We start from the raw sequence: 25,264 nt of genomic DNA on the forward strand, positions 1-25,264 counted from the left end.
TGATTTACTGATATATCCTTGTGTTTTGGACTGATTTACTGATATATCTTTGTGCTTTGAGCTGATTTACTGATACGGCTTTGGGCTGATTTACTGATATCTCCTTGTGTTTTGGGCTGATTTACTGATTCATCCTTGTTGTTTTGGGCTGATTTACTGATATCTCTAGTTGTTTTGGACTGATTTACTGATATATCCTTGTGTTTTGGGCTGATTTACTGATATAGCTTTGTGTTTTGGACTAATTTATTGATATATCCTTGTGTTTTGGACTTTTTTACTGATATATCCTTGTGTTTTGGACTGATTTACTGATATATCCTTGTGTTTGGGCTGATTTACTGATATAGCTTTGTGTTTTGGACTGATTTACTGATATATCCTTGTGTTTTGGACTGATTTACTGATATATCCTTGTGTTTGGGCTGATTTACTGATATAGCTTTGTGTTTTGGACTGATTTACTGATATATCCTTGTGTTTTGGGCTGATTTACTAATATATCCTTGTGTTTTGGGCTGATTTACTGATATGTCCTTGTGTTTTGGACTGATTTACTGATATATCCTTGTGTTTTGGGCTGATTTACTGATATATCCTTGTGTTTTGGACTGATTTACTGATACATCCTTGTGTTTTAGGCTGATTTACTGATATATCCTTGTGTTTTGGGCTGATTTACTGATATATCCTTGTGTTTTGGGCTGATTTACTGATATATCCTTGTGTTTTGGACTGATTTACTGATATATCTTTGTGCTTTGGGCTGATTTACTGATTCATCCTTGTGTTCTGGGCTGATTTACTGATATCTCTTGTTGTTTTGGACTGATTTACTGATATATCTTTGTGCTTTGGGCTGATTTACTGATATATCCTTGTGTTTTGGGCTGATTTACTGATTCATCCTTGTTTTTTTGGGCTGATTTACTGATATCTCCTGTTGTTTTAGGCTGATTTACTGATATTTCCTTGTGTTTTGGGCTGATTTACTGATATAGCTTTGTGTTTTGGACTTTTTTACTGATATATCCTTGTGTTTTGTACTGATTTACTGATATATCCTTGTATTTTGGGCTGATTTACTGATATAGCTTTGTGCTGATTTACTGATATATCCTTGTGTTTTGGACTGATTTATTGATATATCCTTGTGTTTTGGACTGATTTACTGATATATCTTGTTGTTTTGAGCTGATTTACTGATATATCCTTGTGTTTTGGACTGATTTACTGATATATCCTTGTGTTTTGTACTGATTTACTGATATATCCTTGTGTTTTGGACTGATTTATTGATATATCCTTGTGTTTTGGACTGATTTACTGATATATCTTGTTGTTTTGGACTGATTTACTGATATATCTTTGTGCTTTGAGCTGATTTACTGATACGGCTTTGTGCTGATTTACTTATATCTCTTGTTGTTTTGGACTGATTTACTGATATATCCTTGTGTTTTGGGCTGATTTACTGATATAGCTTTGTGTTTTGGACTGATTTATTGATATATCCTTGTGTTTTGGACTTTTTTACTGATATATCCTTGTGTTTTGTACTGATTTACTGATATATCCTTGTATTTTGGGCTGATTTACTGATATAGCTTTGTGCTGATTTACTGATATATCCTTGTGTTTTGGACTGATTTACTGATATATCCTTGTGTTTTGGACTGATTTACTGATATATCCTTGTGTTTTGGGCTGATTTACTGATATATCCTTGTGTTTTGGACTGATTTACTGATATATCTTGTTGTTTTGGACTGATTTACTGATATATCTTTGTGCTTTGAGCTGATTTACTGATACGGCTTTGTGCTGATTTACTTATATCTCTTGTTGTTTTGGACTGATTTACTGATACATCCTTGTGTTTTGGGCTGATTTACTGATATATCCTTGTGTTTGGGCTGATTTACTGATATATCCTTGTGTTTTGGGCTGATTTACTGATATATCCTTGTGTTTTGGGCTGATTTACTGATATATCCTTGTGTTTTGGACTGATTTACTGATATATCTTGTTGTTTTGAGCTGATTTACTGATATATTCTTGTGTTTTGGACTGATTTACTGATATATCCTTGTGTTTTGGACTGATTTACTGATATATCTTGTTGTTTTGAGCTGATTTACTGATATATTCTTGTGTTTTGGACTGATTTACTGATATATCCTTGTGTTTTGGGCTGATTTACTGATATATCCTTGTGTTTTGGACTGATTTACTGATATATCTTGTTGTTTTGGACTGATTTACTGATATATCTTTGTGCTTTGAGCTGATTTACTGATACGGCTTTGTGCTGATTTACTTATATCTCTTGTTGTTTTGGACTGATTTACTGATACATCCTTGTGTTTTGGGCTGATTTACTGATATATCCTTGTGTTTGGGCTGATTTACTGATATATCCTTGTGTTTTGGGCTGATTTACTGATATATCCTTGTGTTTTGGGCTGATTTACTGATATATCCTTGTGTTTTGGACTGATTTACTGATATATCTTGTTGTTTTGAGCTGATTTACTGATATATTCTTGTGTTTTGGACTGATTTACTGATATATCCTTGTGTTTTGGACTGATTTACTGATATATCTTTGTGCTTTGAGCTGATTTACTGATACGGCTTTGTGCTTTGAGCTGATTTACTGATATCTCTTGTTTTGGGCTGATTTACTGATATATCCTTGTGTTTTGGACTGATTTACTGATATATCCTTGTGTTTTGGACTGATTTACTGATATATCCTTGTGTTTTGGACTGATTTACTGATATATCCTTGTGTTTTGGACTGATTTACTGATATAGCTTTGGGCTGATTTACTGATATCTCTTGTTGTTTTGGGCTGATTTACTGATATATCCTTGTGTTTTGGGCTGATTTACTGATATATCCGTGTGTTTTGGACTGATTTACTGATATGTCTTGATGTTTTGGGCTGATTTACTGATATATCTTTGTGCTTTGGACTGATTTACAGATATATCTTTGTGCTTTGGACTGATTTACTGATATCTCTTGATGTTTTGGGCTGATTTACTGATATAGCTTTGTGCTTTGGGCTGATTTACTGATATATCCGTGTGTTTTGGACTGATTTACTGATATGTCTTGATGTTTTGGGCTGATTTACTGATATATCTTTGTGCTTTGGACTGATTTACAGATATATCTTTGTGCTTTGGACTGATTTACTGATATCTCTTGATGTTTTGGGCTGATTTACTGATATAGCTTTGTGCTTTGGGCTGATTTACTGATATATCTTGTTGTTTTGGGCTGATTTACTGATATATCCTTGTGTTTTTGGGCTGATTTACTGATATATCCTTTGTGCTTTGGGCTGATTTACTGATATATCCTTTGTGGTTTGGGCTGATTTACTGATATATCCTTTGTGCTTTGGGCTGATTTACTGATATATCCTTTGTGTTTTGGGCTGATTTACTGATATATCCTTTGTGTTTTGGACTGATTTACTGATATATCCTTGTGTTTTGGACTGATTTACTGATATATCCTTTGTGTTTTGGGCTGATTTACTGATATATCCTTGTGTTTTGGACTGATTTACTGATATATCCTTGTGTTTTGGACTGATTTACTGATATATTCTTGTGTTTTGGACTGATTTACTGATATATCCTTGTGTTTTGGACTGATTTACTGATATATCCTTGTGTTTGGGCTGATTTACTGATATATCCTTGTGTTTTGGACTGATTTACTGATATATTCTTGTGTTTTGGGCTGATTTACTGATGCATCCTTGTGTTTTGGGCTGATTTACTTGTTTGTTTTTGTGCTTTAGAGAGATTTTCTGATTAACCATCATGCTTGAGATGGATTCATTGATTAATCCTTGTGCTGAAATACTAGATTACATAAACAAACACCAAGATGAGTTTAAATATCCATATAATTATAAAACTATTCCTATGCCTGTCTGTTGGTTTTAGCCTTATACTCTTGTGCCCTATGTGTGTGTGTGTGGTCTCAGGTAGGATGGTGGGAGAATGGAGTTCTCCGGTTGCGGTATCCCGCCTGGTCTCGGTACGGTCCGTTCCTCCAGCCCCCCGACGACGCCCAGCACCTGAGAGTCGTGACCCTGGAGGAGCGGCCCTTTGTCATCGTGGAGCTGGCTGACCCCGCCTCTGGAACCTGCATCAGAGACTCAGTGCCCTGCAGAAGGCCTCTCAACGCCTCGTCAGTAACACACATTTTATTTTCTAGAAACAGTGCTTTGGTTTGGTTTTGGCCTGTTTTGAAAAACACTTCTCTCGAAACGATGGTCTCTGATTGGTTATTTTGCCTGTCCACAGCATTATTGTGTAAAAGTAGGCCTCTTTTATCCATGTTAAATGCTCCAAAATATCTGAAGACATTAACCCAGTCAGTTTTGCTTATGACTCCAACAACAGCAGGTGTCATTAGCAACTGTTTTTCATGCATCGAAGAACAAAAGCTTTGTTGTAAAAAAGTTACTCAAGTTTACCACCTTTTTTACAAAAATCCAGAAGCAGAGAACAATATAATATTATTATGTTACTGTGTGGTGTTACGTTAAACTGTACGTCTGTGCTCCATTAGCTCAATATGAGTGTTAGGTTCTAGTTGCGATGACGAAAACCGTCCACTCCTTAGATTCTTAGACACTTTAGAACAGTGTGTTTGCGTAGGCCTGTCACAGTAATCACATGACCAGCTTATCGTACGGTATATGGACATTAGCTCAGTCATTTTTGCTGACCTCAGTAGTGGCCACTTGTGTTTACATGAGAATGAATGTGTCCAGCTGCTCACTTTGTTCTGAGCTCTGGTTGTGTGTCGTCTCTCTGTTCTAGGGCTGTTATGTAGATTTGTTTAAAACAGTGGTTTATTTCATGTTTTATTAATGTAGAATATTTAAAATGTTTTTTTCTGGAAGTCCATTACTTTTAAACAGGCGTAATTGCATTATATCAGTGGAAAAAAATGGTCGTAACTGACAATAATAGAAGTCATCGCAGTTGTTTTAGAGAAAATATATCAACCACAACAAATGGCTATTGTGACAGGCCTCTATTTGTGGCAGAGCATTTGGAAGATGGTTTTACAGAATTTGTACATTATGAGTTGTGTTCATATAACTTTGTTGTGTGTTTTTATGTGTTCGTATGGCACTTCTCGGGGGGCACGGTGGTGCAGCAGGTAGTGTCGCAGTCACACAGCTCCAGGGACCTGGAGGTTGTGGGTTTAAGTCCCGCTCCGGGTGACTGTCTGTGAGGAGTGTGGTGTGCTCTCCCTGTGTCTGCGTGGGTTTCCTCCGGGTGACTGTCTGTGAGGAGTGTGGTGTGCTCTCCCTGTGTCCACGTGGGTTTCCTCCGGGTGACTTTCTGTGAGGAGTGTGGGATGTTCTCCCTGTGTCTGTGTGGGTTTCCTCCGGGTGACTGTCTGTGAGGAGTGTGGTGTGTTCTCCCTGTGTCTGAGTAGGTTTCCTCCGGATGACTATCTGTGAGGAGTGTGATGTGTTCTCCCTGTGTCTGTGTGTTTCCTCCGGGTGACTGTCTGTGATGAGTGTGGTGTGTTTTCCCTGTGTCTGTGTGGGTTTCCTCCAGGTGACTGTCTGCGAGGAGTGTGGTGTGTTCTCCCTGTGTCTGTGTGGGTTTCCTCCGGGTGACTGTCTGTGAGGAGTGTGGTGTGCTCTCCCTGTGTCTGCGTGGGTTTCCTCCGGGTGACTGTCTGTGAGGAGTGTGGTGTGCTCTCCCTGTGTCCACGTGGGTTTCCTCCGGGTGACTTTCTGTGAGGAGTGTGGGATGTTCTCCCTGTGTCTGTGTGGGTTTCCTCCGGGTGACTGTCTGTGAGGAGTGTGGTGTGTTCTCCCTGTGTCTGAGTAGGTTTCCTCCGGATGACTATCTGTGAGGAGTGTGATGTGTTCTCCCTGTGTCTGTGTGTTTCCTCCGGGTGACTGTCTGTGATGAGTGTGGTGTGTTTTCCCTGTGTCTGTGTGGGTTTCCTCCAGGTGACTGTCTGCGAGGAGTGTGGTGTGTTCTCCCTGTGTCTGTGTGGGTTTCCTCCTGGTGACTGTCTGCGAGGAGTGTGGTGTGTTCTCCCTGTGTCTGTGTGGGTTTCCTCCAGGTGATTGTCTGTGAGGAGTGTGGTGTGTTCTCCCTGTGTCTGCGTGGGTTTCCTCCGGGTGAATGTCTGTGAGGAGTGTGGTGTGTTCTCCCTGTGTCTGTGTGGGTTTCCTCCGGGTGACTGTCTGTGAGGAGTGTGGTGTGTTCTCCCTGTGTCTGATTGGGTTTCCTCCGGGTGACTGTCTGTGAGGAGTGTGGTGTGTTCTCCCTGTGTCCGCGTGGGTTTCCTCCGGGTGACTGTCCGTGAGGAGTGTGGTGTGTTCTCCCTGTGTCCGCGTGGGTTTCCTCTGGGTGCTCCGGTTTCCTCCCACAGTCCAAAAACACATGTTGGTAGGTGAATTGGCGACTCAAAGTGACCGTAGGTGTGAGTGAATGTGTGAGTGTGTGTTGCCCTGTGAAGGACTGGTGCCCCCTTCAGAGTGTACTCCCGTCTTGCGCCTAATGATTCTGAGCAGGCTCCGGGCACCCACTGTGATCCTAAATTGGATAAGCGCTTACAGACAATGAATGAATGAATAAAGCCTTTTCCAGAACAAACAGAACTATGCTGGCATCAGCTGATCCAATATTTCTTTTAAAATGAAGGGGATCGTAGGTAACATCTACTCTTCTGGGAAGGCTGTATACCTGGTGTTGGCACAGTGCTGTGGAATCTGATGCTGACGTTGTTGAACAGAGGTCCATCACTCCAGAGATCACAGCTTCTTCACTGCTTCACTTCCTGGTGCTTATGGACATCGTACCCAGTTAAAACCAGCAAAAACATCTAGACATAAGTTGAAAAGCATTATAATCTTCTTATGACAGTCTCCTAATGAGAAGTATTTAGCAAAGATGACTAGATTTAAGATGGTTTCATTTGCTAAGAGATTATATGGGTTTGGGCCCAGACTGTGGTCCGGGTGGTGGTGGGGGGCGGGGGGGTCTGTTCTCCACTGCTGTTTTTCCATCGATCTGTCACTCTCACTCCCTCCCTCTTCCCCTCATTTTTATGTGTTTGCCTTATGGCCATCTCTTCCCACACTCTCTCATCGTGTAGCCTGTCAATCTGCTGCAGCGCTGGAGGTAAGAATGTGTCTCATATGGATCCTGCTTTACTGCAGTCAAACTGGTCCTGTGGGTGTGTGTGTGTGTGTGTGTGTGTGTGTGTGTGTGTGTGTGTGTGTGGCACTCACTACTGTCTCATTACACCCTTCTAAAGGTTCGCTAAAGCAGAGTGTGATGCTTATGCATGCTTTCTGCCTCTCGCTTTCCTCCTTCATCTCATTATTCTCTCCTTTTACCTTCCTCCCACTCCGTCAGACTGATTAGACTGTAACTCTCTCTCTCTCTCTCTCTCTCTCTCTCTCTCTCTCTCTCTCTCTCTCTCTGTCTCGCTCTCAGTCTCGTTTGTCTTTTTTCTCTCTCTTTCCATCTTGGTCCTGGGCATAGAAGTAATAATTAAGATTATACTTCTTTTTTTTTATTATTATTTCTGCGAGGCCTTGCAATAAAGTTAAGTGAAAGCTCTTTCTTCACCGCTGGTGGGGATTGGACAGTTACTGCTTTTAATGATTCACCACGGAATAAAAGTTAATCATAATCCTACCGTTCTGAATTTATTCCAGTAGCCATGTATGATCAGCATCTTTTTAAGAGAACTTGCACTGTGAGGAACTATCTAAGTGTGTACTTTAACGAGGAAATCCAGTACCCAGTCATGTCTGACGCTCGTTTGACCAGCGCGGTCACGGTGTAAACTGCCCGGTGTCTTCTCGTAGACATATATTCAGGGTCTCCTGCTGAGGGGCTGGGTTTATTGGAAGTTATTTGTTGAAATTTGTGACTGCATGCCTCTGTAAAGATCTTATATGTGCAGTTATGATTAAAGGAAAATGGCTGCAATGCAAAATAATTAATCTGTAAATCCTTTGAGACTGCTGAGGGTCACTGCCGACAAAATGGCTCCAAATAAACCACTAAGGTCAATCATAAACTCTTTGCTCTCCTCAAAATATAAAGCTATATCCAGTTGGCATAAGCGTGCTCTGGTTCTGAACATCGCGCTCAGGCACGGTACGAGGCAACAAGGTCAAGTATGAGTGAGTAATCATCAGTGACGCTCGCGCTCTCTGGGGGTGTAAAATGGACCTCCCTCTTTTACATCACTCAGTGAAATGCTGGACATGGCTGACATCTGTCAGAACAGAAATGGTTTGTTAAGCGCTTTATTGAGTTTTAATGAAATTGTGTTAGAAGCATTCAGTAAGAAGTAGTCTCATAATATTATCACAGTATTTGGTATTACCATGGTGTGGGGGGTGCACTGTCAGGCTGTGTGAGCCTCATATTTGTGAGTGTGGCTAGAATGAAGGGTTTTCGACGCTGTGCAGTTCAGCTCAGCCCAGCTTTCATTCCTCATTCATTCATTATCTGTAACCCTTATCCAGTTCAGGGTCGCAGTGGGTCCAGAGCCTACCTGGAATCATTGGGCGCAAGGCGGGAATACACCCTGGAGGGGGCGCCAGTCCTTCACAGGGCAATACACACATTCACACATTCACTCACATCTACGGACACTTTTTGAGTCACCAATCCACCTACCAACGTGTGTTTTTGGACTGTGGGAGGAAACCGGAACACCCGGAGGAAACCCACGCAGACACAGGGAGAACACACCAACTCCTCACAGACAGTCACCCGGAGGAAACCCGCGCAGACACAGGGAGAACACACCACACTCCTGTACTTAAAGACATAGAACACAAATTTGACACACCTCACACATGTCATAAATACCACCCTCATTTGGAGATACCATCCTCGTTTTTAAATACTGCGGTGTATGGTATTATCGTTACACTGCACAACTATAGTGCTGATGATCTCCTGAATCTCATGATGGTGATTTCTAAACTGTTCTAAAGCATATAATATTGGGCAAAGTTAGCAACACAGAGAAAACTAATTCTTGTTTACTGAGGGTTGAAGTAAAATTAAAAGAGTGCAGATGTTTCAGCATTGCCTTAACATTCACAACCTACCAGGCAGATCTAAACGACTTCACAGTTCAAACCTTCTCACACTCTTTGTCATTTTTTGTAACTGTTGCGTAGTATTTAACATGGCAATTATTATTTTACTTACCAAAAAACAACATAAAATGATGTGTAGAGAAGAATGTATTTGTCACTGTATTGGTCAAGTTTTATTTATTTAACAAAATAATGATGTCAATGCGGCACAGTGGCGCAGCAGGTAGTGTTGCAGTCACACAGCTCCAGGGACCTGGAGGTTGTGGGTTCGATTCCCGCTCCGGGTGACTGTCTGTGAGGAGTGTGGTGTGTTCTCCCTGTGTCTGCGTGGGTTTCCTCCGGGTGACTGTCTGTGAGGAGTGTGGTGTGTTCTCCCTGTGTCTGCGTGGGTTTCCTCCGGGTGACTGTCTGTGAGGAGTGTGGTGTGTTCTCCCTGTGTCTGCGTGGGTTTCCTCCGGGTGACTGTCTGTGAGGAGTGTGGTGTGTTCTCCCTGTGTCTGCGTGGGTTTCCTCCGGGTGCTCCAGTTTCCTCCCACAGTCCAAAAACACACGTTGGTAGGTGGATTGGTGACTCAGAAGTGACCGTAGGTGTGAGTGAATGTGTATGTGTGTGTCTGTGTTGCCCTGTGAAGGACTGGCGCCCCCTCCAGGGTGTATTCCCGCCTTGCGCACAATGATTCCAGGTAGGCTCTGGACCCACCGCGACCCTGAATTGGATAAGCAGTTACAGATAATGGATGGATGGATGGATGATGTCAATCATCATTTTTATACTACACAGCAGTTACCATAAAATGGCAAAAGAGTGGCAGGATGTAAGAACTGTGAATTACAATTAGATGTTACCAAAAAATGCTAACAGAATTCTGAGAATGCACAGAAATAGCTGATAATATTTGATCTCATGTGTCTGTGTTTGTTTCTGCTCCAGGGCTCTTCAGGAGGGCATGGCTCCAGTCAAACAGTGCTGCAAGGGCTTCTGCATTGACATCCTGAAGCGGCTGGCTAGGATCGTTGGCTTCACCTACGACCTCTACCTCGTGACCAACGGAAAACACGGGAAAAAGATCGACGGAGTGTGGAACGGCATGGTGGGAGAGGTAAACAGCTAAAGGTCTTGAGTTTCCACCCTCTTTACAACACTGTTTTTTTTATAGGGCTTGTTTGACCGATAAAACTGACCATATTAAAGATCCGTGGATTTACTGGCATCAGCTGAATTCCCTCTGATAAAGTGCTGTTATTGTCTGTGTAAATTCTGTGGAGGAAAACCACAGCTAGAAATGGGAACCAAGCAGCTCTGCGGTCAGTTGTTAGATAAATATAATCTGGGAGTTAATGGTATTGACCTGTTTAAGGTTATACTGTAAGGGGCTGGTTATATTTACATCTATTATAGAGTCAAATGCAAATGTAACAGCGCATGTAGTTTATATCATCTCTGTAGAGAAGCGCTGCCAGTAGAACCTGGATGAAGGGTGAGACAGTGTGAGACTATGGGAGATTTTAGAAACTGTAGGAGACAGTCTGAGAATGTGAATAAAAGTTAAAAGGGAGCATCGGAGCATGTGTGAGACTGGAAGAGACTTGGACTGAGAGTGTGTTAGACTGTGAGAGACAGTGGGAGTGTGTGTGTGAGCATGTCTGAGACTAAGAGTGTGTGAGATTGTCTGAGACTGAGAGCGTGTGAGACTGACACTGACACTGTGTGTGAATCTGTGAGACAGACTTTGAGAGTGAGACGTTGTGTGAGCCTGTGACACTGTGTGAAACTGTTCGAGACCGAGACAAAGACTAAGAGTGTGTGAAACTGTGAGAGTGTGTGAGACAGTGTGATACTGAGAGAGTGAGAGTAAGACAGAGTGTGTGTGAGACTGTGACACTGTGTGAGACTGACACAGTAAATCTGAGCGTGTGAGAAGGTGTGAGACTGTGACACTGAATCTGTGAGACAGAGACTACAACAAAGACAATGAGAGTGTGTGAGACTTTGAGAACATGTATGAGACTGAGACTGATACTGTGTGTGAATCTGTGAGACAGACTTTGAGAGTGAGACAGCTGGTCTGTCCCAAAACCTAGTGAACTGCCTAGGTAGGCACTGACTGCATAGACAGCTGTTGAAGTAGACAGCATTCTAACGGTCGTCTCATGAGGCCGTTTATTGAGACGCTCCAGTTAGAGAACGATTGCATCACGGCTTGTTCCCGCCCCCCGCCCGCAACCTGTGTTTTCTTACCTCAGCGGTTAGCGTCGCCTCAGCTTCAGCGCGGTGGATTCTACTCTTCCCGTTTTTATCGCAATTTTAATCATTTTTGCTCTGGGAGAAGAACAAAAATGGACGGGAGTGGTTCTTGCATTGCATCCTGGGAAGAATTTAACGCTGCCTTAAACTTCGGCCAGATTAAGGTATCTTAGTAGGCATCATAATGAGGTGTCTAAGAATTGGGACAGCCTACGTTTTGGGAGCGCGCACACTGTAACGTAAAATGCTCTCTTGTTAAACAGCTCACTAGGTTTTGGGACAGACCCCTTGTGTGAGACTGAGAGTGTGTGAAAGTGTGTGTGAGACTGAGAGTGTGTGAAAGTGTGTGTGAGACTGAGAGTGTGTGAAAGTGTGTAAGACTGAGAGTGTGAGAAACGTTGTATATGATTGTGTGAAAGAGTCTCTGCTGCTCACTCAGCGATATCTCTGGCACGAAGGCATTTTGTGTGTGTGTGTGTGTGTGTGTGAGAGAGAGAGAAAGAGAGAGAGAGAATCAAGGCGTAAAGCAGAAGGGAGAGCACTGATTAAAGCCTGGCTTCAGGTCCCTTTGGTATTAGCACTCGTGATGATCAAACAGAGGGGATTATGGGATGGAGGACGGCCTGATGCTGGATCTTTCAGTATGTGGATGAATGTGTGTGTGTGTGTGTGTGTGTGTGTGTGTGAAAGGTGCATCAATTTCATAATACAGTGTAATATATACATTTTCCACAAGTGATCACAGAAGCACAAAACCAGAGCTGCTCGTTCTATACTGTGTTCCCCACAAATGATCGTCTTGTTTCACAGTGTGTGGATTGGTGGGCTCCAGATCCCCACGCTAATGTGCACATGCACTAAATAAACGATTTGTTTTGTAATGTGCAAAGCATTCTAACACTGATTTACAGTCTCTGAAAGTCATTATAAAGAAACAGTGTCTTCTCTAAGGTCTATATACAGCTAGACAGGACCACACTGTGGATTTGTTTCCAAAACTTATTCCTCACAGCAAAGACAAACGCACAAACATTCCATAGTCAAGGCTGTGAGGTTTCATCATGACAGCACGAGCGGTTTTTTTCCCCCACCATGAACAATGCACCTGACATTGTTGTGGAAATCAAAAGGAAAAGCCTTAATAATTCAGCCTGAATGTGCTTTTGATCTGTGTATGGATCAAAAAATAAAAAAATCACTAATGTTCAAAAGTTTGGAAACAATGCTTTCAGTAATGTCAAATGTACAGCTTCAAAATTATTGTGATCCTTCGCTGAGCTGTAACAGGGAGAAGAGAGCCTCTGCTGTCGCTACTGTAAGCTCAGCACTGCAGAAACTGCTCTGTGTAACCTTTGCAGGAGGGTAGGAAACCACCCCCCATTGATTTCAGTACACTGCTGTTGAAATCACGTATTCATGTACGTAACTCCGCCCCTTTAGATCGTCTTAAAAATAAACGGGAAGCAGACTTAGATGAAGTAGTATCAAAATAAATTTTAAGTGCGACTCCAGTAACTCGCCCAAGTGGTACGTTCAAGGGTAAATGGGTTGTAACATATAAGCTGCGTCCCAATTGCACGCTTAATACTATTTCTAACTAGTTATAAAGTGTATACTATAGTTACAAGTGTCATTGTTGTGTATACTTAGACTCAGTCAAATTTAGAATATGCTAATGATGGACACTATTGTCCCATAATGCAATGGGAAACGGAAAGGGAGCAGCTTTTCCTGTCTGGATAGGTTTGGGTCCGTCCAAAATAGTGGCATCCTCTCTACATAGTGCAGCTCACGTTATTAAATGTAAACACTGCACTAAATGTTACACAGTGGGGGGTAAAGCTTATAGTGAATGTCCCATATACAGTGCTCAGTTTTAGTGCAGAAAGTGCACAAGGTCTGGTCATTATTTTGCCCCCATTCCCCAAATATTTAATTTGGTAGGCACCCATTTGTGTGTGAGAGAGTGTGTGTGTGTGTGTGTGTCAATATGTGAGTGTTGTTAAAGCTGAGAGGGAAGCCTTAGCACTGTTTGATAAAGTTGCTATGTGTGTGGAGTATAAATGTGTGAATGTGTGTGTGGGTGATGCTCTCTGTTTTGTGTGTGTGTGTGTGTGTGTGTGAGAGAGAGAGTGTGATGTAACACTGAATGTGTGAAGTGTTTGTGTTTAATGGCTGGGTTTCTTCGCTCTGTCTCAACTCGCCTCTAAGACCACCACTATCAGTTTAATACCAGCTTCAGAAGTCTCTCTCTTGGATATGCCCACACTTGTTTTGCACTTGTGTGTGTGTGTGTGTGTGTGTGCTCACCCCCCCAGGGGACACCCGCTAGAGACGGTTACCGGGGAATGGGAGCTGCTCTTTTTTTTTTTGCCGTCTTTTCTCTGTCTGCCTCCTTTTTCCATTTCCTCTCACTTTATCTATACTCTTCTCTTTCTATTTTTTCCCCCGTACTCCGTCTGCGGCTCTCCCTCTCTTGCTCTGTTCTTCCCTCACTTTTGTCTTCCTCCTATCGCAGCCCTTTCTATCTCCCCCTCCTCCCCCTTTTCGGTGTCCCCTGCAGCTTTTATTAACCATCGCTCTATCGCGCCGTCACTCTGTCGGTCGCCTGTTGGCCTTTTCTTTTCTTCCTACTCAATCCGTAGCCAATCAGCTGTCAGTAAGGTCTCTCTGTGCACTGATTTAAAGTAGGAGTGCACGATATGAAAATGTTTAATTGTTATCATGATCCGTTTTTAATTTCTGTGTTAAATTATGTTCTTTCCTGGGCATGTCGTAGACTTCAGGAACTCCGGGCAGTTGCTTGTGTATTTACCCTGAACGTTCGCTGGATTAGGAACACTCGCCTTGTGAGCTCCACTGACCTTGAGGAGCACTTTGTATTCCTACAATTACAGGCTGTAGTCCATCTGTTTTTCCGCATACTTAGCTAGCCCCCTTTCACCCTGCTCTTCAATGCTCAGGACTCCCACAGGACCCCCACAGAGCAGGTATGATTTTGCTGAGGGGTCATTTTTAGCGCTGCGGTGACACTGGCCTGGTTGTGTTGTGCGTGTACGAGTGGATCAGATACAGCAGTGCTGCTGAGTTTTTGAACCACTCAGTGTCACCACTGGACTGAGAATATCCAGGATGACAAACACAAACTGTGCAGAAACAGATGAACCACTGTCTCTGACTTTACATCTACACGGTGGACGAGTGACCGTGTGGACAGTGAGTGGACACAGTGTTTAAAAACTCTAGGTGCACTGCTGTGTCTGATCCACTCATACCAGCACATCAGAGTCACTGCAGCACTGAGAATGATCCACTGCCCAAATCATAGCTGCTCTGCAATGGTCCTGACTATTGAAGAACAGGGTGAAAGGGTTTAAAAAAGTATGCAGAGCAGCAGATGGACCACAGTGTGTACTTGTAGAACGGTGTGGAGCTCAGTAAATGGACAGTGAGTGTAGCAACAAGGTAGGTGTTTCTAATCCTTAGGGCTGTTAATAGAGTATTAACAGGGCCTATCTGTCTTATTTCTCTGGTCTTCAGGGAAGGCATTATCAGGCATATGGAACATAGCTGTGAGGATTTGATGGCCGCCACAGAATCAATAGTGGGTTTAGATACTGATGTTTCAGGATTAGCTCTGGATCACGAGCTCCATCTCTCTTGAGAACACAGTTCTAACGCTTTGGGTTGAGCATGGCAGACTAACCTTGTCCTACGTTTGGCAGCAAACGTGATTAATATTGCACATAATTCCACATTTTTTAATGGTAGGATATAGGGATTTTTGTTGTGTGCCTCCTCGTCCACACACACACACACACACACACACAAGCCCACACCCACCCTCTCTGAATTCACTGCAGCACTGGAGCCGTCACAGAAGCTTTGGAGGAGCTCTAACGTGAGTGATTTAACATCGCTGCTCGCTGCTGCTCCATCACACGCAGAAAAGAGAGGGATCAAAGAGAGGAGAGCATGGTGAACGTGACGGAAGAGATGTGGGCTTCCTGAGCGGCGCTGTGCGTTTTTTTCAGCAGCTGCTCACATGTCCCTGGGACATGACGTGTGATAGATACAGCCAGGGTTGTTCTATTAAGGCTTCAATAAACTGTGGGGTGAATAAATAAATGCACAAAACACACAAACATTCACCTGTCAGGGGCAGACAGTAACTCAGGGCTAAAAAAAGAAAGGGTAGCTCTTCTTCAGCCACAACCGAGCCCAATGCCAGAAATCCATCAGAAAGATAGAAAGCCTTGTAGAGCAGTGCAACAGTGTTGGAGTGAGTTGGAAAGATTTTCGTGTTTGTGATCCAGATCTAATCATCCAACATCAGCAGCTGACCTCACTAATGGTATTGTGGCTGAAAGTTTTAAATCCTCACAACAGTGTTCCAACATCTAGTATAGCCTTCTGAGAAGAGCAGAAGCACCCTTACAAAAATATATATCTTTAAAATCCTTTATTATTTAAACTTAAATAAAGCTGAAGTATATTTTCCAGGTATACTCTATGCAGCAGGAATTCTAATATCAATGTACTAGTAGTGTTAGTTTTGTGTAATTTCAATACTTCTTGAGACTAAATTAGTATACTTTTAAGTTTATAAAATGTGAGTGTTAAACCTTGAGTACACGTTTAGTTTATATTTATATTGGGTCTGTCCCAAAATCTAGGCTGGCACTATGTAGACAGCTGTTTAAGTAGACAGCGTTGTAACGGTCGTTTGTCCTCGTGAGGCAGTTTATTGAGACGCTCTAAATGGAGAGCGATTGCGTCACGGCTTTTTCCCGCCCACCGCCTGCAATTTACCTCAGCTTTTCAGCGCGGTGGATTCTACTCTTCCCATTTTTAAGTCGTTTTTAATTATTTTGACACTGGGAGAAGAGTCAAACGGGAGTTGTTCTGGCGTTGCATCCCAGGATTGCCTTCGCGGCTAAGGAAGGGTTCGATGCTGCCTTAAAATTCGGCCAAATTACGATATCTTAGTAGACAGCAGAATGAGGTATCTAAGGCTGTTTCTCAATACGAAGTACGTCAAGTTCGAACTGCCGTACTTGGTAGTACAATCTCTCAAAGATGTAGTGGTTATGTAATTGGAACTCCGGTGTACTTGATGAGTCACCGTCTCCGTGGCAGAAAAAAAATGAATAGCGCTGAGGTTGGTGCGAAATGCATTCTGGGATATCTGACTCTCTCCAGTCTACAGAAGTCACGTCCCAGTACATTCTCAGTAATACGGGCAGAGCAAGAACACATCCGGGTATTTGAACTGTACTTGTCTAGATGTGGACTTTTAAATGGAACAGTACTTGGGCTGAGACTGATGACCTTTCCCAAGAACACGAGAACACAAGTACAGACACGAACAGGTATTGAGAAAATATTTAATAATTGGGACAGCCTACGTGTCAGGAGCAGGAACACTGTGAAGAAAAATGCTCTCTAATTAGACAGCTCACTAGGTTTTGGGACAGACCCATTGTATTTTGTACTACAGCTATACTACATTTACATTAAAAATATAGGTATATTTTACTAGTAATAAACTCCTGTCACATTTTGAATTGGCATAAATTATAATATTAAAAAAAGCCTGTTGCAATTATCTCAAACCTATCCTTGTATCATGATGAAAAGGTATGTATTCCCAGGTTTCATAAATTGTGTACGAAAGAGACGTGAATATATGGCAAACCAAAGTGAAAAAAGCTTTACCTCAACTGTAAACTTTACTCTAACCCTGACCCTAAGTCTTCTTTGGCTAAATAACAGTTTGAATGTATGCAGTGAAACAGCGCCACCAGTGGATGGCCGCTCAGTTGGTGAACATACAACAACAACAAATTATGAAGTAGAGCGTCTTCAACTTACAAATGGCTACATTTAATTAGGTGTGGTTCTCTAGTAGTTTAGAGGTGAAATCACGTTGCTCAAACCTTTGAAGAATATTGTCAATAGAATAAGCCAATATTTATCTATTTCTGTGTGGGTAATATCACTGTGTACATCAGGTTCAGTTCCAAACCTGTACTATTTACTCTCTCAGATTTTCCACCACTAACTACAAGCCAAATGTACTTCACCTGAATGTATACAGCAAAAATAATTTTCTCAGGCATATCTTCACCAACTTTTCTGTATACTCTTCAGTAGAAGCCTAGTATGTTATTGATAAGTACATAAGAATAAACTGAAAGCGTAAGTATACTGCAGCAAATGGGTACCAGCTCTTCATTGATGAGGATGGATGAGCAGGCATTAACCAACTTGTAATCAGAGTCTGTATCCATTTCTCTCATTTTAATTCATCAATAGCATTTGCCCTTTACATTGTATGAAACTGTGTGATGAATGGACCACTAGAAATGCTTTAAAAAATGTATTTATTTATTCCATATAGAGCTCAAATTTGAAGTCTCTCAGATGCACCACTTGGGATCCTGCAGAAACACAAATTTGAAATGTGCAAAATATCGGGTGTTCTGGAATGTTCTCCCTGCAGCTAATGTTTTTTTCTCAGACAGCACTGTGTATGTTTTTCAGTGCTGTTAGAAAAATGTCCCGAGTGGCTCCTCGTAAAGCCACTGTGGAAAATGCCAAGAGTCTGCAGAGCAGCATCAACAAAGAGTGGGGAATATATTAATACTTTGATGAATCTAAAACATAAGATAGTTTGGGTTTGTCAAACTTTTGTAGTCACCACACTTTTTCTGCATTAAATTTTGATGACCTCCTTACTTTTAATTATTATTTAAATTAATTAAAAGCCTGATAATATACTATATGGCCTTGAATTGTAAAAAAAAAAAAAAAAAAAGTCAAAAGAGCATTCATGAGGCCAGGTACTGATGTCTGTTGATTAGTTCTGGATCTAATTCTCCAACTCATTCCAGTTCATCTTAAAACTACTGGTCTGATCTCCATCTCTCCAGAGTACGCAGTTCCCTTGCACCACAGTCCAGTACTGCATTTTAAAGCAACACTAGGTAGTATATTTAACCTTAAAATTACAGTTTCTACATCATTGTGATGCTTCACTGATCTGTAATAGGGTGAACAGAGCCTCTGTGTTTGCTCCTCTGGTCTCAGAACTGTAGAAACGGCACTAAGTAACTTTTGGAGGAGGGTAGGAAACCACCCCACTGACTCCGCCTCCCCTCTTGAATTTAATTTGAATTGAAATACAATCTGCAACTGTAGGGGGAGCAGAAACACCTAATTTTACTTAGTGTTTCTTTAAAAGCTTTGGCATTCTGTTGCCACCTTTAATGAGGTGCAAACTGGTGGAACATTTGTTTTTGGTGTAAGGATATGGCAGTATCTGAGCACATTTAAAGCAATAAGGGCTTATTAATTTAATTAGCTGTTTGTTTGTGCCGACCTGTTGTTCAGTTAATGTTGTAATTCCTCCTGTCCTCTAGGTGGTGTACAAGCGTGCAGACATGGCTATCGGCTCTCTCACCATCAACGAGGAGAGGTCGGAGGTCATTGACTTCTCCGTGCCCTTTGTGGAGACGGGGATTAGTGTCATGGTTTCCCGTAGCAACGGGACTGTCTCACCCTCTGCTTTCCTTGGTGCGTTCATATCTCACGGTTCAAGGCGTAGTTCACAATTCTAATGCAAAAACACTTTTTATAGAATTCAGAAGATGTTTCCTCACGCTTTGCTAGTTCTCCTCTGCGTGCTCGAAACCGGTCTAATGAGTTTACGAAGCCCCGGTGTCAGTAAACAAGTGAAAAAACAATGTATGCTAGGCTTCCTCTCTCTCTGTATGGCACAGGAAAGGCATCCACCGTTCTTTTAGACAACAAAGAGAACCCCAAACATTCAAAAGCACGAATCAAGATGAAGATATTGCTCTGTTTCTACTCCATAGGTGCATAAATTAAGGTGGAAATATATCCAAATTTGGGGGACGGCTAACTGCGTTATGGAAAATGCTACAAAACTAAACAACTCAGTTATAGATGAGTTTCTGTGGTAATTCAAACAGTGAATAAAAACGTCAAGTTTTTACAAGTTAAACTTCAGCCAACTACAAACAACATTCATTCATTCATTCATTCATTATCTGTAACCCTTATCCAGCTCAGGGTTGCGGTGGGTCCAGAGCCTACCAAGAATCATTGGGCGCCAGGCAGGAATACACCCTGGAGGGGGCGCCAGTCCTTCACAGGGCAACACACACTCACACACTCACACCTACGGACGCCAATCCACCTACCAATGTGTGTTTTTGGACTGTGGGAGGAAACCGGAGCACCCGGAGGAAACCCATGCGGACACAGGGATAACACACTACACTCCTCACAGACAGTCACCCGGAGGAAACCCTCGCAGACACAGAGAGAACACACCACACTCCTCACAGACAGTCACCTGGAGCAGGAATCAAATCACCTTTAAAGATGCAGAGCTTCAGAACCACAATAATAGACATCCCCTTTAAAGGAGCAATCATGTGATTAAACCGACAGCTAGCTGTTCTGTACTAAACCTGCTTTAAACATGGCTGCCCCCACATGGGGGACACACTCTATGGAGGATAAACTTATTCATTGTAGGGCTAAAATGCAGTTAGATTCTTCATCACATGTAGGTTGCATTTCAGGAAAAAAGTAAGAATGATGAATACTTTCTTACAGAACGACACAGTTTCTCTATCACACAGCTCCAGGGTCCTGGGTTTATGGACTCGAACCCCACCTCAGGTCACTGCCTGTGAAGAGATTGATGTGTTCTCCCTCTGTCTGTGTGGGTTTCCTCCAGGAGTTCCAGTTTCCTCCCTCAGTCCAAACACTCATTGGTTCACACCAGAACTGACTGTGTGAAAGTGTCCACAGGTGTGAGTGTGTGAGAGTGTGTAATGCCCTGTGATTGATTTGCCCTCTGTCTTTGCCTCGCGCCCTGTGATTCCGGGTAGGATCCACACTCACGACAACTCAGAACAGGAAGAAACTGTAACAGAAAATGATTGAATTCGTAATTGAATGTATGTTTTTTGGTGGTAAAGTGACTTATTGCTCTTATAAAATTAAACAAAGCCCAAACCATTTTTTATTCCCCTTGTAAGTGAACGAGTGTGTGGATGATGCGTATTGTGCGCATCAATCAAAGTTATTGTTCCTCGTCTGAACCGAAAGTGATTTATATCACTTCAGTTAAATGCAGTAGATAAGGATTCTCTAAACAAATGTAATGCTACACTTTATTTAGTTATTAATGCATCTGTGTCTGCTTTTAAATTATGGAATGCTCTTTGTAGCTTAATGATCAATACAAATTTAATTGTGTAGACAGAGTTGTTTGGATTTCTTCCTCTCTCACCAACATCCTTCTCTCTCTCTCTCTCTCTCTCACACACACACACAGAGCCCTATAGTCCAGCAGTCTGGGTGATGATGTTTGTCATGTGTTTGACCGTGGTGGCAGTGACCGTTTTTATCTTCGAGTTCTTCAGTCCGGTCGGATACAACCGCAGTCTCCAGAACGGCAAGAGTGAGTCTGACCGTTATATCGTTAATACATTTCATCAATCTTTCTGTTACGCAGTTCACCAACTAATCTCTCTACTCCGCCTCCTGCCACTTCCTCTCTCTCACTTTACCACGTCACACTCATTTCCATTTCTTTGACTTTTACAGTGCGGTAAAGCAGTTGGAGATATAGCGCCCCCTAAAGTTCCTGGCATGTACTGCAGTTTGTCAGAAAGAATGACGGTATAAACCCAATTCCAAATCATTTTGACCATAGAAAAGATGTACATATAAACAGACAGCAGTGACTGGAAGATTCCTTTCCACCCGTATTGAGCCGAGGGCAAACTTTTCAATGTTTACATGGATATTAAATTGATATTATACATTTTATGTTCCATAAAAGTTAGGACAGGAACCACCTTTCCTTTCAACACCCTCTGATGGGACAACCTTTCAAGAGGTCATCAGATACGTCATCAGAACACACAAATAGCAGCATTTCAGTGGTGTGTGCTGCCAGTGTTACTTCAGCATTTAAGGTGGAACTGGAAATTGAGACAAAATAAAAAGGTGCTACAAAAGGTTCTTTTAACAATTCCATAGAAGAACCACATTTGGTTCCAGGTGAAAAAACTAAAAGGTATAAATATCCATCACTCTGTCTTTAGGTTCTTTACCAGTTTAAAAATGGTTCTTTATGGAATCAAAAGTGGTTCTTCTATCCCAGTAAACATTTAGCCGTTGATTCAACGTTGAAATAACGTAATGACTGCCGTCTAATCAACGTTCTCTTAAGGTTGAAAATGAAAGTTGAAAAGACGTTCAAACACAGACATTGAAAAGACGACTATTAGTCGTATTTTGGACGTCCATTGACGTTATTAATTGGTCCCGAAATAAATTACTTGTATATAACGCATTTTGGACGTCCACTGACGTTATCGATTGGTCACCACTTAACTAACTTATTAAGATGGAATTTGGACGTCCATTGGCGTTTAAAATATGTCCTTGACAGACAGACTACTTTTAGACCTATTTTGAACGTCCAGGGACGTTCCTTGTTTACTGGGATGGCATCGCTCAAAGAACCTTTTGTAGCACCTGTATTTTTAAGAGTGTAGGAAAAACTTAGGGATAGGGCTAAGGTTTGAACTGGGATTCAACCTTAGATCTTTCACAGAGTGTAAAGGGCAGCTGTTTTTTTTTTTTTTTTTAATTCAAAAAAGAAGAGAAAAAAGCAAGCGGGGAACAGTCAGTTTTCTAATTTGCCATTTGTAATCATAGAAATAATAGTAATTTAATAACGTAGAAGGGGAAAAAAGAAACAAAAGAAATTCAACATCAGCAATGAAGGAATTAAATAATACAGTAAAGAACTGGAATTTAAAATCATTACTTACAGTACTGCAGAAAAGGATTACATCAATCTGAAACAGCGATTTAATGTTATATTGCAAATTTCCCAACATATTGCACCAGCAAGTTCCAGCAATCGATAAAGTGCAAGTGCATTAACTTCTTATTAGCTTTGAGCTGCATTGGTAAAGGAATGCTTCAGTGAAGAATCTAATTTTTTTCCACTTACTCCACACTTTTCTCCAGCACTTTGCGCTACAGAGATCTCGCGAAACAACAGGGTTCTCCACCAACATCACTCACTCCATAGTCAAGCAGTCAATAATCATCCAAATACTTTTCATAAATACATCCTTAAACCTGTTCTCAGCTCTCTCAAACTGTATCCCCGGTCTTCATTAAGATCACTCAGAGCTGTCAGCATAGTTTAGGACACAGCGGGATATAAAAACAGTCGAAAAACCAAGAGCGTTTCACTGTGGAGCTAAACACCAAGGTTGGCCCTTTTCAGTAATGGGTGTTGTGCTTAAGAATGATTCGTCTTCATGTGCATGGATGTGAGACAAGGAATACAGATACTACATGAAGTGTTTCAACAAAAGAAACAACCGAAATCATGTAGTGCTCTTGTGGTGTAAAATGGCTGACCACACTCTTTAGCTACACAACGGTGATTGGTCCATTTTAAAAGTTGAAAGTAAGTGAAAATGTGTCTTAAACAACATTACCAAATCTCATCCATCCATTATCCACCGCTTATCCGGGTCCGGGTCGCGGGGGAAGCCGTCGGAGCAAAGAAACCCAGACCTCCCTCTCCCCAGCCACCACCTCCAGCTCCTCCGGGGGTATACCGAGGCATTACCAGTCCAGACATGTAGCCTCTCCAGCGTGTTCTTGGTGTTCCCCGGGGCCTCCTCCCTGTTGGACATGCCCAGAACACCTCACCAGGAAGGCGTCCAGACTCCTCCTTGGATCACCAGCTTAACGTGGTGGAGCTATGTTGTCAGGGGCAATAGCCCCTGGTTGGGGTTCTCAAGGCAAATTGGTCCTAAGTGATGGGCCAGCCAAAGAGTGATTCATAAAGAAAAGGATGAATAGGTTAAGAACAGGGACACAGCCTTCCTTGCCCGGAGTAGGGTTACCGGGGCCTCACTCTGGAGTCAGGCCTGGGGGAGGGGCTCCTTGGCAAGCGTCTGGTGGCCGGACTTTCACTCATGGGGTCCGGCCGGGCTCAGCCCGAAGGAGTAACATTGAGGGAGAAAACGAATTTCCCAATCCTGTTATTCGTGCTAATTTATGACAACATTAGCTAGCATTGCACACATGCTAATGCTAATAGGGAAGAGTGGCAGCCATTTTACAGAGTAAGAATTTACAAGACCAGTTTTACTCTCAGGGATTCCTCGCTAGTGTTTATTTTGTTTAAGTTTTGAGTGCTTTAAGGTTAATAACCTGGGAAACTTTTTCCCATAGTCAATGTTACTGATGATCTGATCTGTTGCATCAACTTGATGGTACACATCTGTACTGCGTTTTAATAATTGACTCTGTTTCTTCAGCTTATAGACTGAGAATGAACACGTACACGTTGCTTGTGGCCGTGGAATTATGGAGCAAGGCTAATCAGTAAACTCCCCTCAGCTCCATCTCTGTGGATCAGAGTGTGATTGCACTGCAGTAGCCACTGCTGACTTCTTCACTTTTGCACAGCCCTCATGTATAATAGAAGAGTGCGGGAGCTTCTCTCACTTCTCTCACTCCTCCATTCCTTCTTTCGCTTTTCCCACTCCTGGCTGGTTTGCTGCTCTTTTCTGTCCTCTGATCGTCCACTCCGGGGTCCTGAGCCTGGTTCAGTTAAGAATAGTCATCCAAACTCCATCCTAAAAAGATTCAGAAACTGCAGAGGACCTGAGTGTACTTCTGTGTGCTTTCTAAGGTCACTTTCTCACCTGTCTTAATTGGTCTGGACAAGGTTAATCTCACTCACTCATGCACATTTAGCAGCTCTTTAGTTCTTCACAAGGGGATGCTTTTCATTGTGTTTACATTGATGACAGTGTGCTTCGGTTTATTTCAACAGGGTGTGAAATCTCAACACATATCCCTGCAATAAACAGACTATGCAGACTTTTGCAAACAAGCTGGGTAACATTTATATTAATGACATTTGACAGGAGCTCTCACGTAGTGTAATTTAGGATTGTAGCTCTCTTACAGGTATAGGCTAATTTAGCTTTAGGGGGCTTTCTTAAGGAATCTAATTGTTTCTGCCTGTGCTGGGAATCAAACCCTCATCTATCCCACCTGCTCCTGTGTAGAAATAGGTAAACGTAACATTTAACAGAAATGCCTACATTGCAATTGCGAAATACATTTAAATTAATCATAAAAGAATCAGCCAGGAATTTAACAAAAAAACAAAACAAAATCTGGTGCAAAGGAACTAGGTGGAACTGACTAAATCTCTCTCTCTCTCTCTCTCTCTCCCCCTTTCTTTCTTTCTCTCTCTCTCTCTCTCTTTCTTTCTCTCTGTCTCCCTTTCTCTCTTGCTTTCTCTCTCTCTCTCTTTCTCTGTCTCTCTCTTTCTCTCTCTCGCTTTCTCTGTCTCTCTCTGTCTCTCTTGCTGTCTCTGTCTCTCTCTCTCTCTCTGTTTCTCTGTCTTTCTCGCTCTCTTTCTCTCTCTGTTTCTCTCTCTCGCTCTCTCTCTCAGAAGCAGGAGGTTCTAAGTTCACCATTGGGAAATCCATTTGGCTGCTGTGGGCTCTGGTCTTCAATAACTCAGTGCCTGTGGAGAACCCTAAAGGAACCACCAGTAAGATCATGGTGCTGGTGTGGGCGTTCTTTGCTGTCATTTTCCTGGCCAGTTACACTGCCAACCTGGCAGCCTTCATGATCCAAGAGGAATACATTGACACTGTGTCTGGCCTCAGTGACAAGAAGGTATGTTTGTGTGTGTGTGTGTGTGTGTGTGTGTGTGTGTGTGTGTGTGTGTGTGTGTGTGTGTGCATGAAGGAAACAGAATACAAGAATAGG

General features: G+C 42.2%; 1 protein-coding gene across 8 annotated transcripts in view; it reads left to right on the forward strand.

The window, feature by feature from the left end:
• The window catches only part of LOC136708184 (glutamate receptor ionotropic, NMDA 2D), a 191,979-nt gene that overhangs the window by 143,102 nt on the left and 23,613 nt on the right, over positions 1 to 25,264 (forward strand). For all 8 annotated transcript variants that reach the window (XR_010804328.1, XR_010804333.1, XR_010804329.1 and 5 more), the window contains 5 exons: positions 4,015 to 4,220; positions 10,076 to 10,244; positions 18,814 to 18,967; positions 20,766 to 20,891; positions 24,942 to 25,171. Coding sequence is in view for 1 of the 8 variants with exons in the window: in XM_066682532.1 (XP_066538629.1) it covers positions 4,015 to 4,220; positions 10,076 to 10,244; positions 18,814 to 18,967; positions 20,766 to 20,891; positions 24,942 to 25,171 (885 nt within the window). In the remaining 7 variants the exon portion in view is untranslated. The remainder of the gene's footprint in view (positions 1 to 4,014; positions 4,221 to 10,075; positions 10,245 to 18,813; positions 18,968 to 20,765; positions 20,892 to 24,941; positions 25,172 to 25,264) is intronic.

Source organism: Hoplias malabaricus, chromosome 10 (genome assembly GCF_029633855.1).
Source record: "Hoplias malabaricus isolate fHopMal1 chromosome 10, fHopMal1.hap1, whole genome shotgun sequence".
NCBI lineage: Eukaryota > Metazoa > Chordata > Actinopteri > Characiformes > Erythrinidae > Hoplias > Hoplias malabaricus.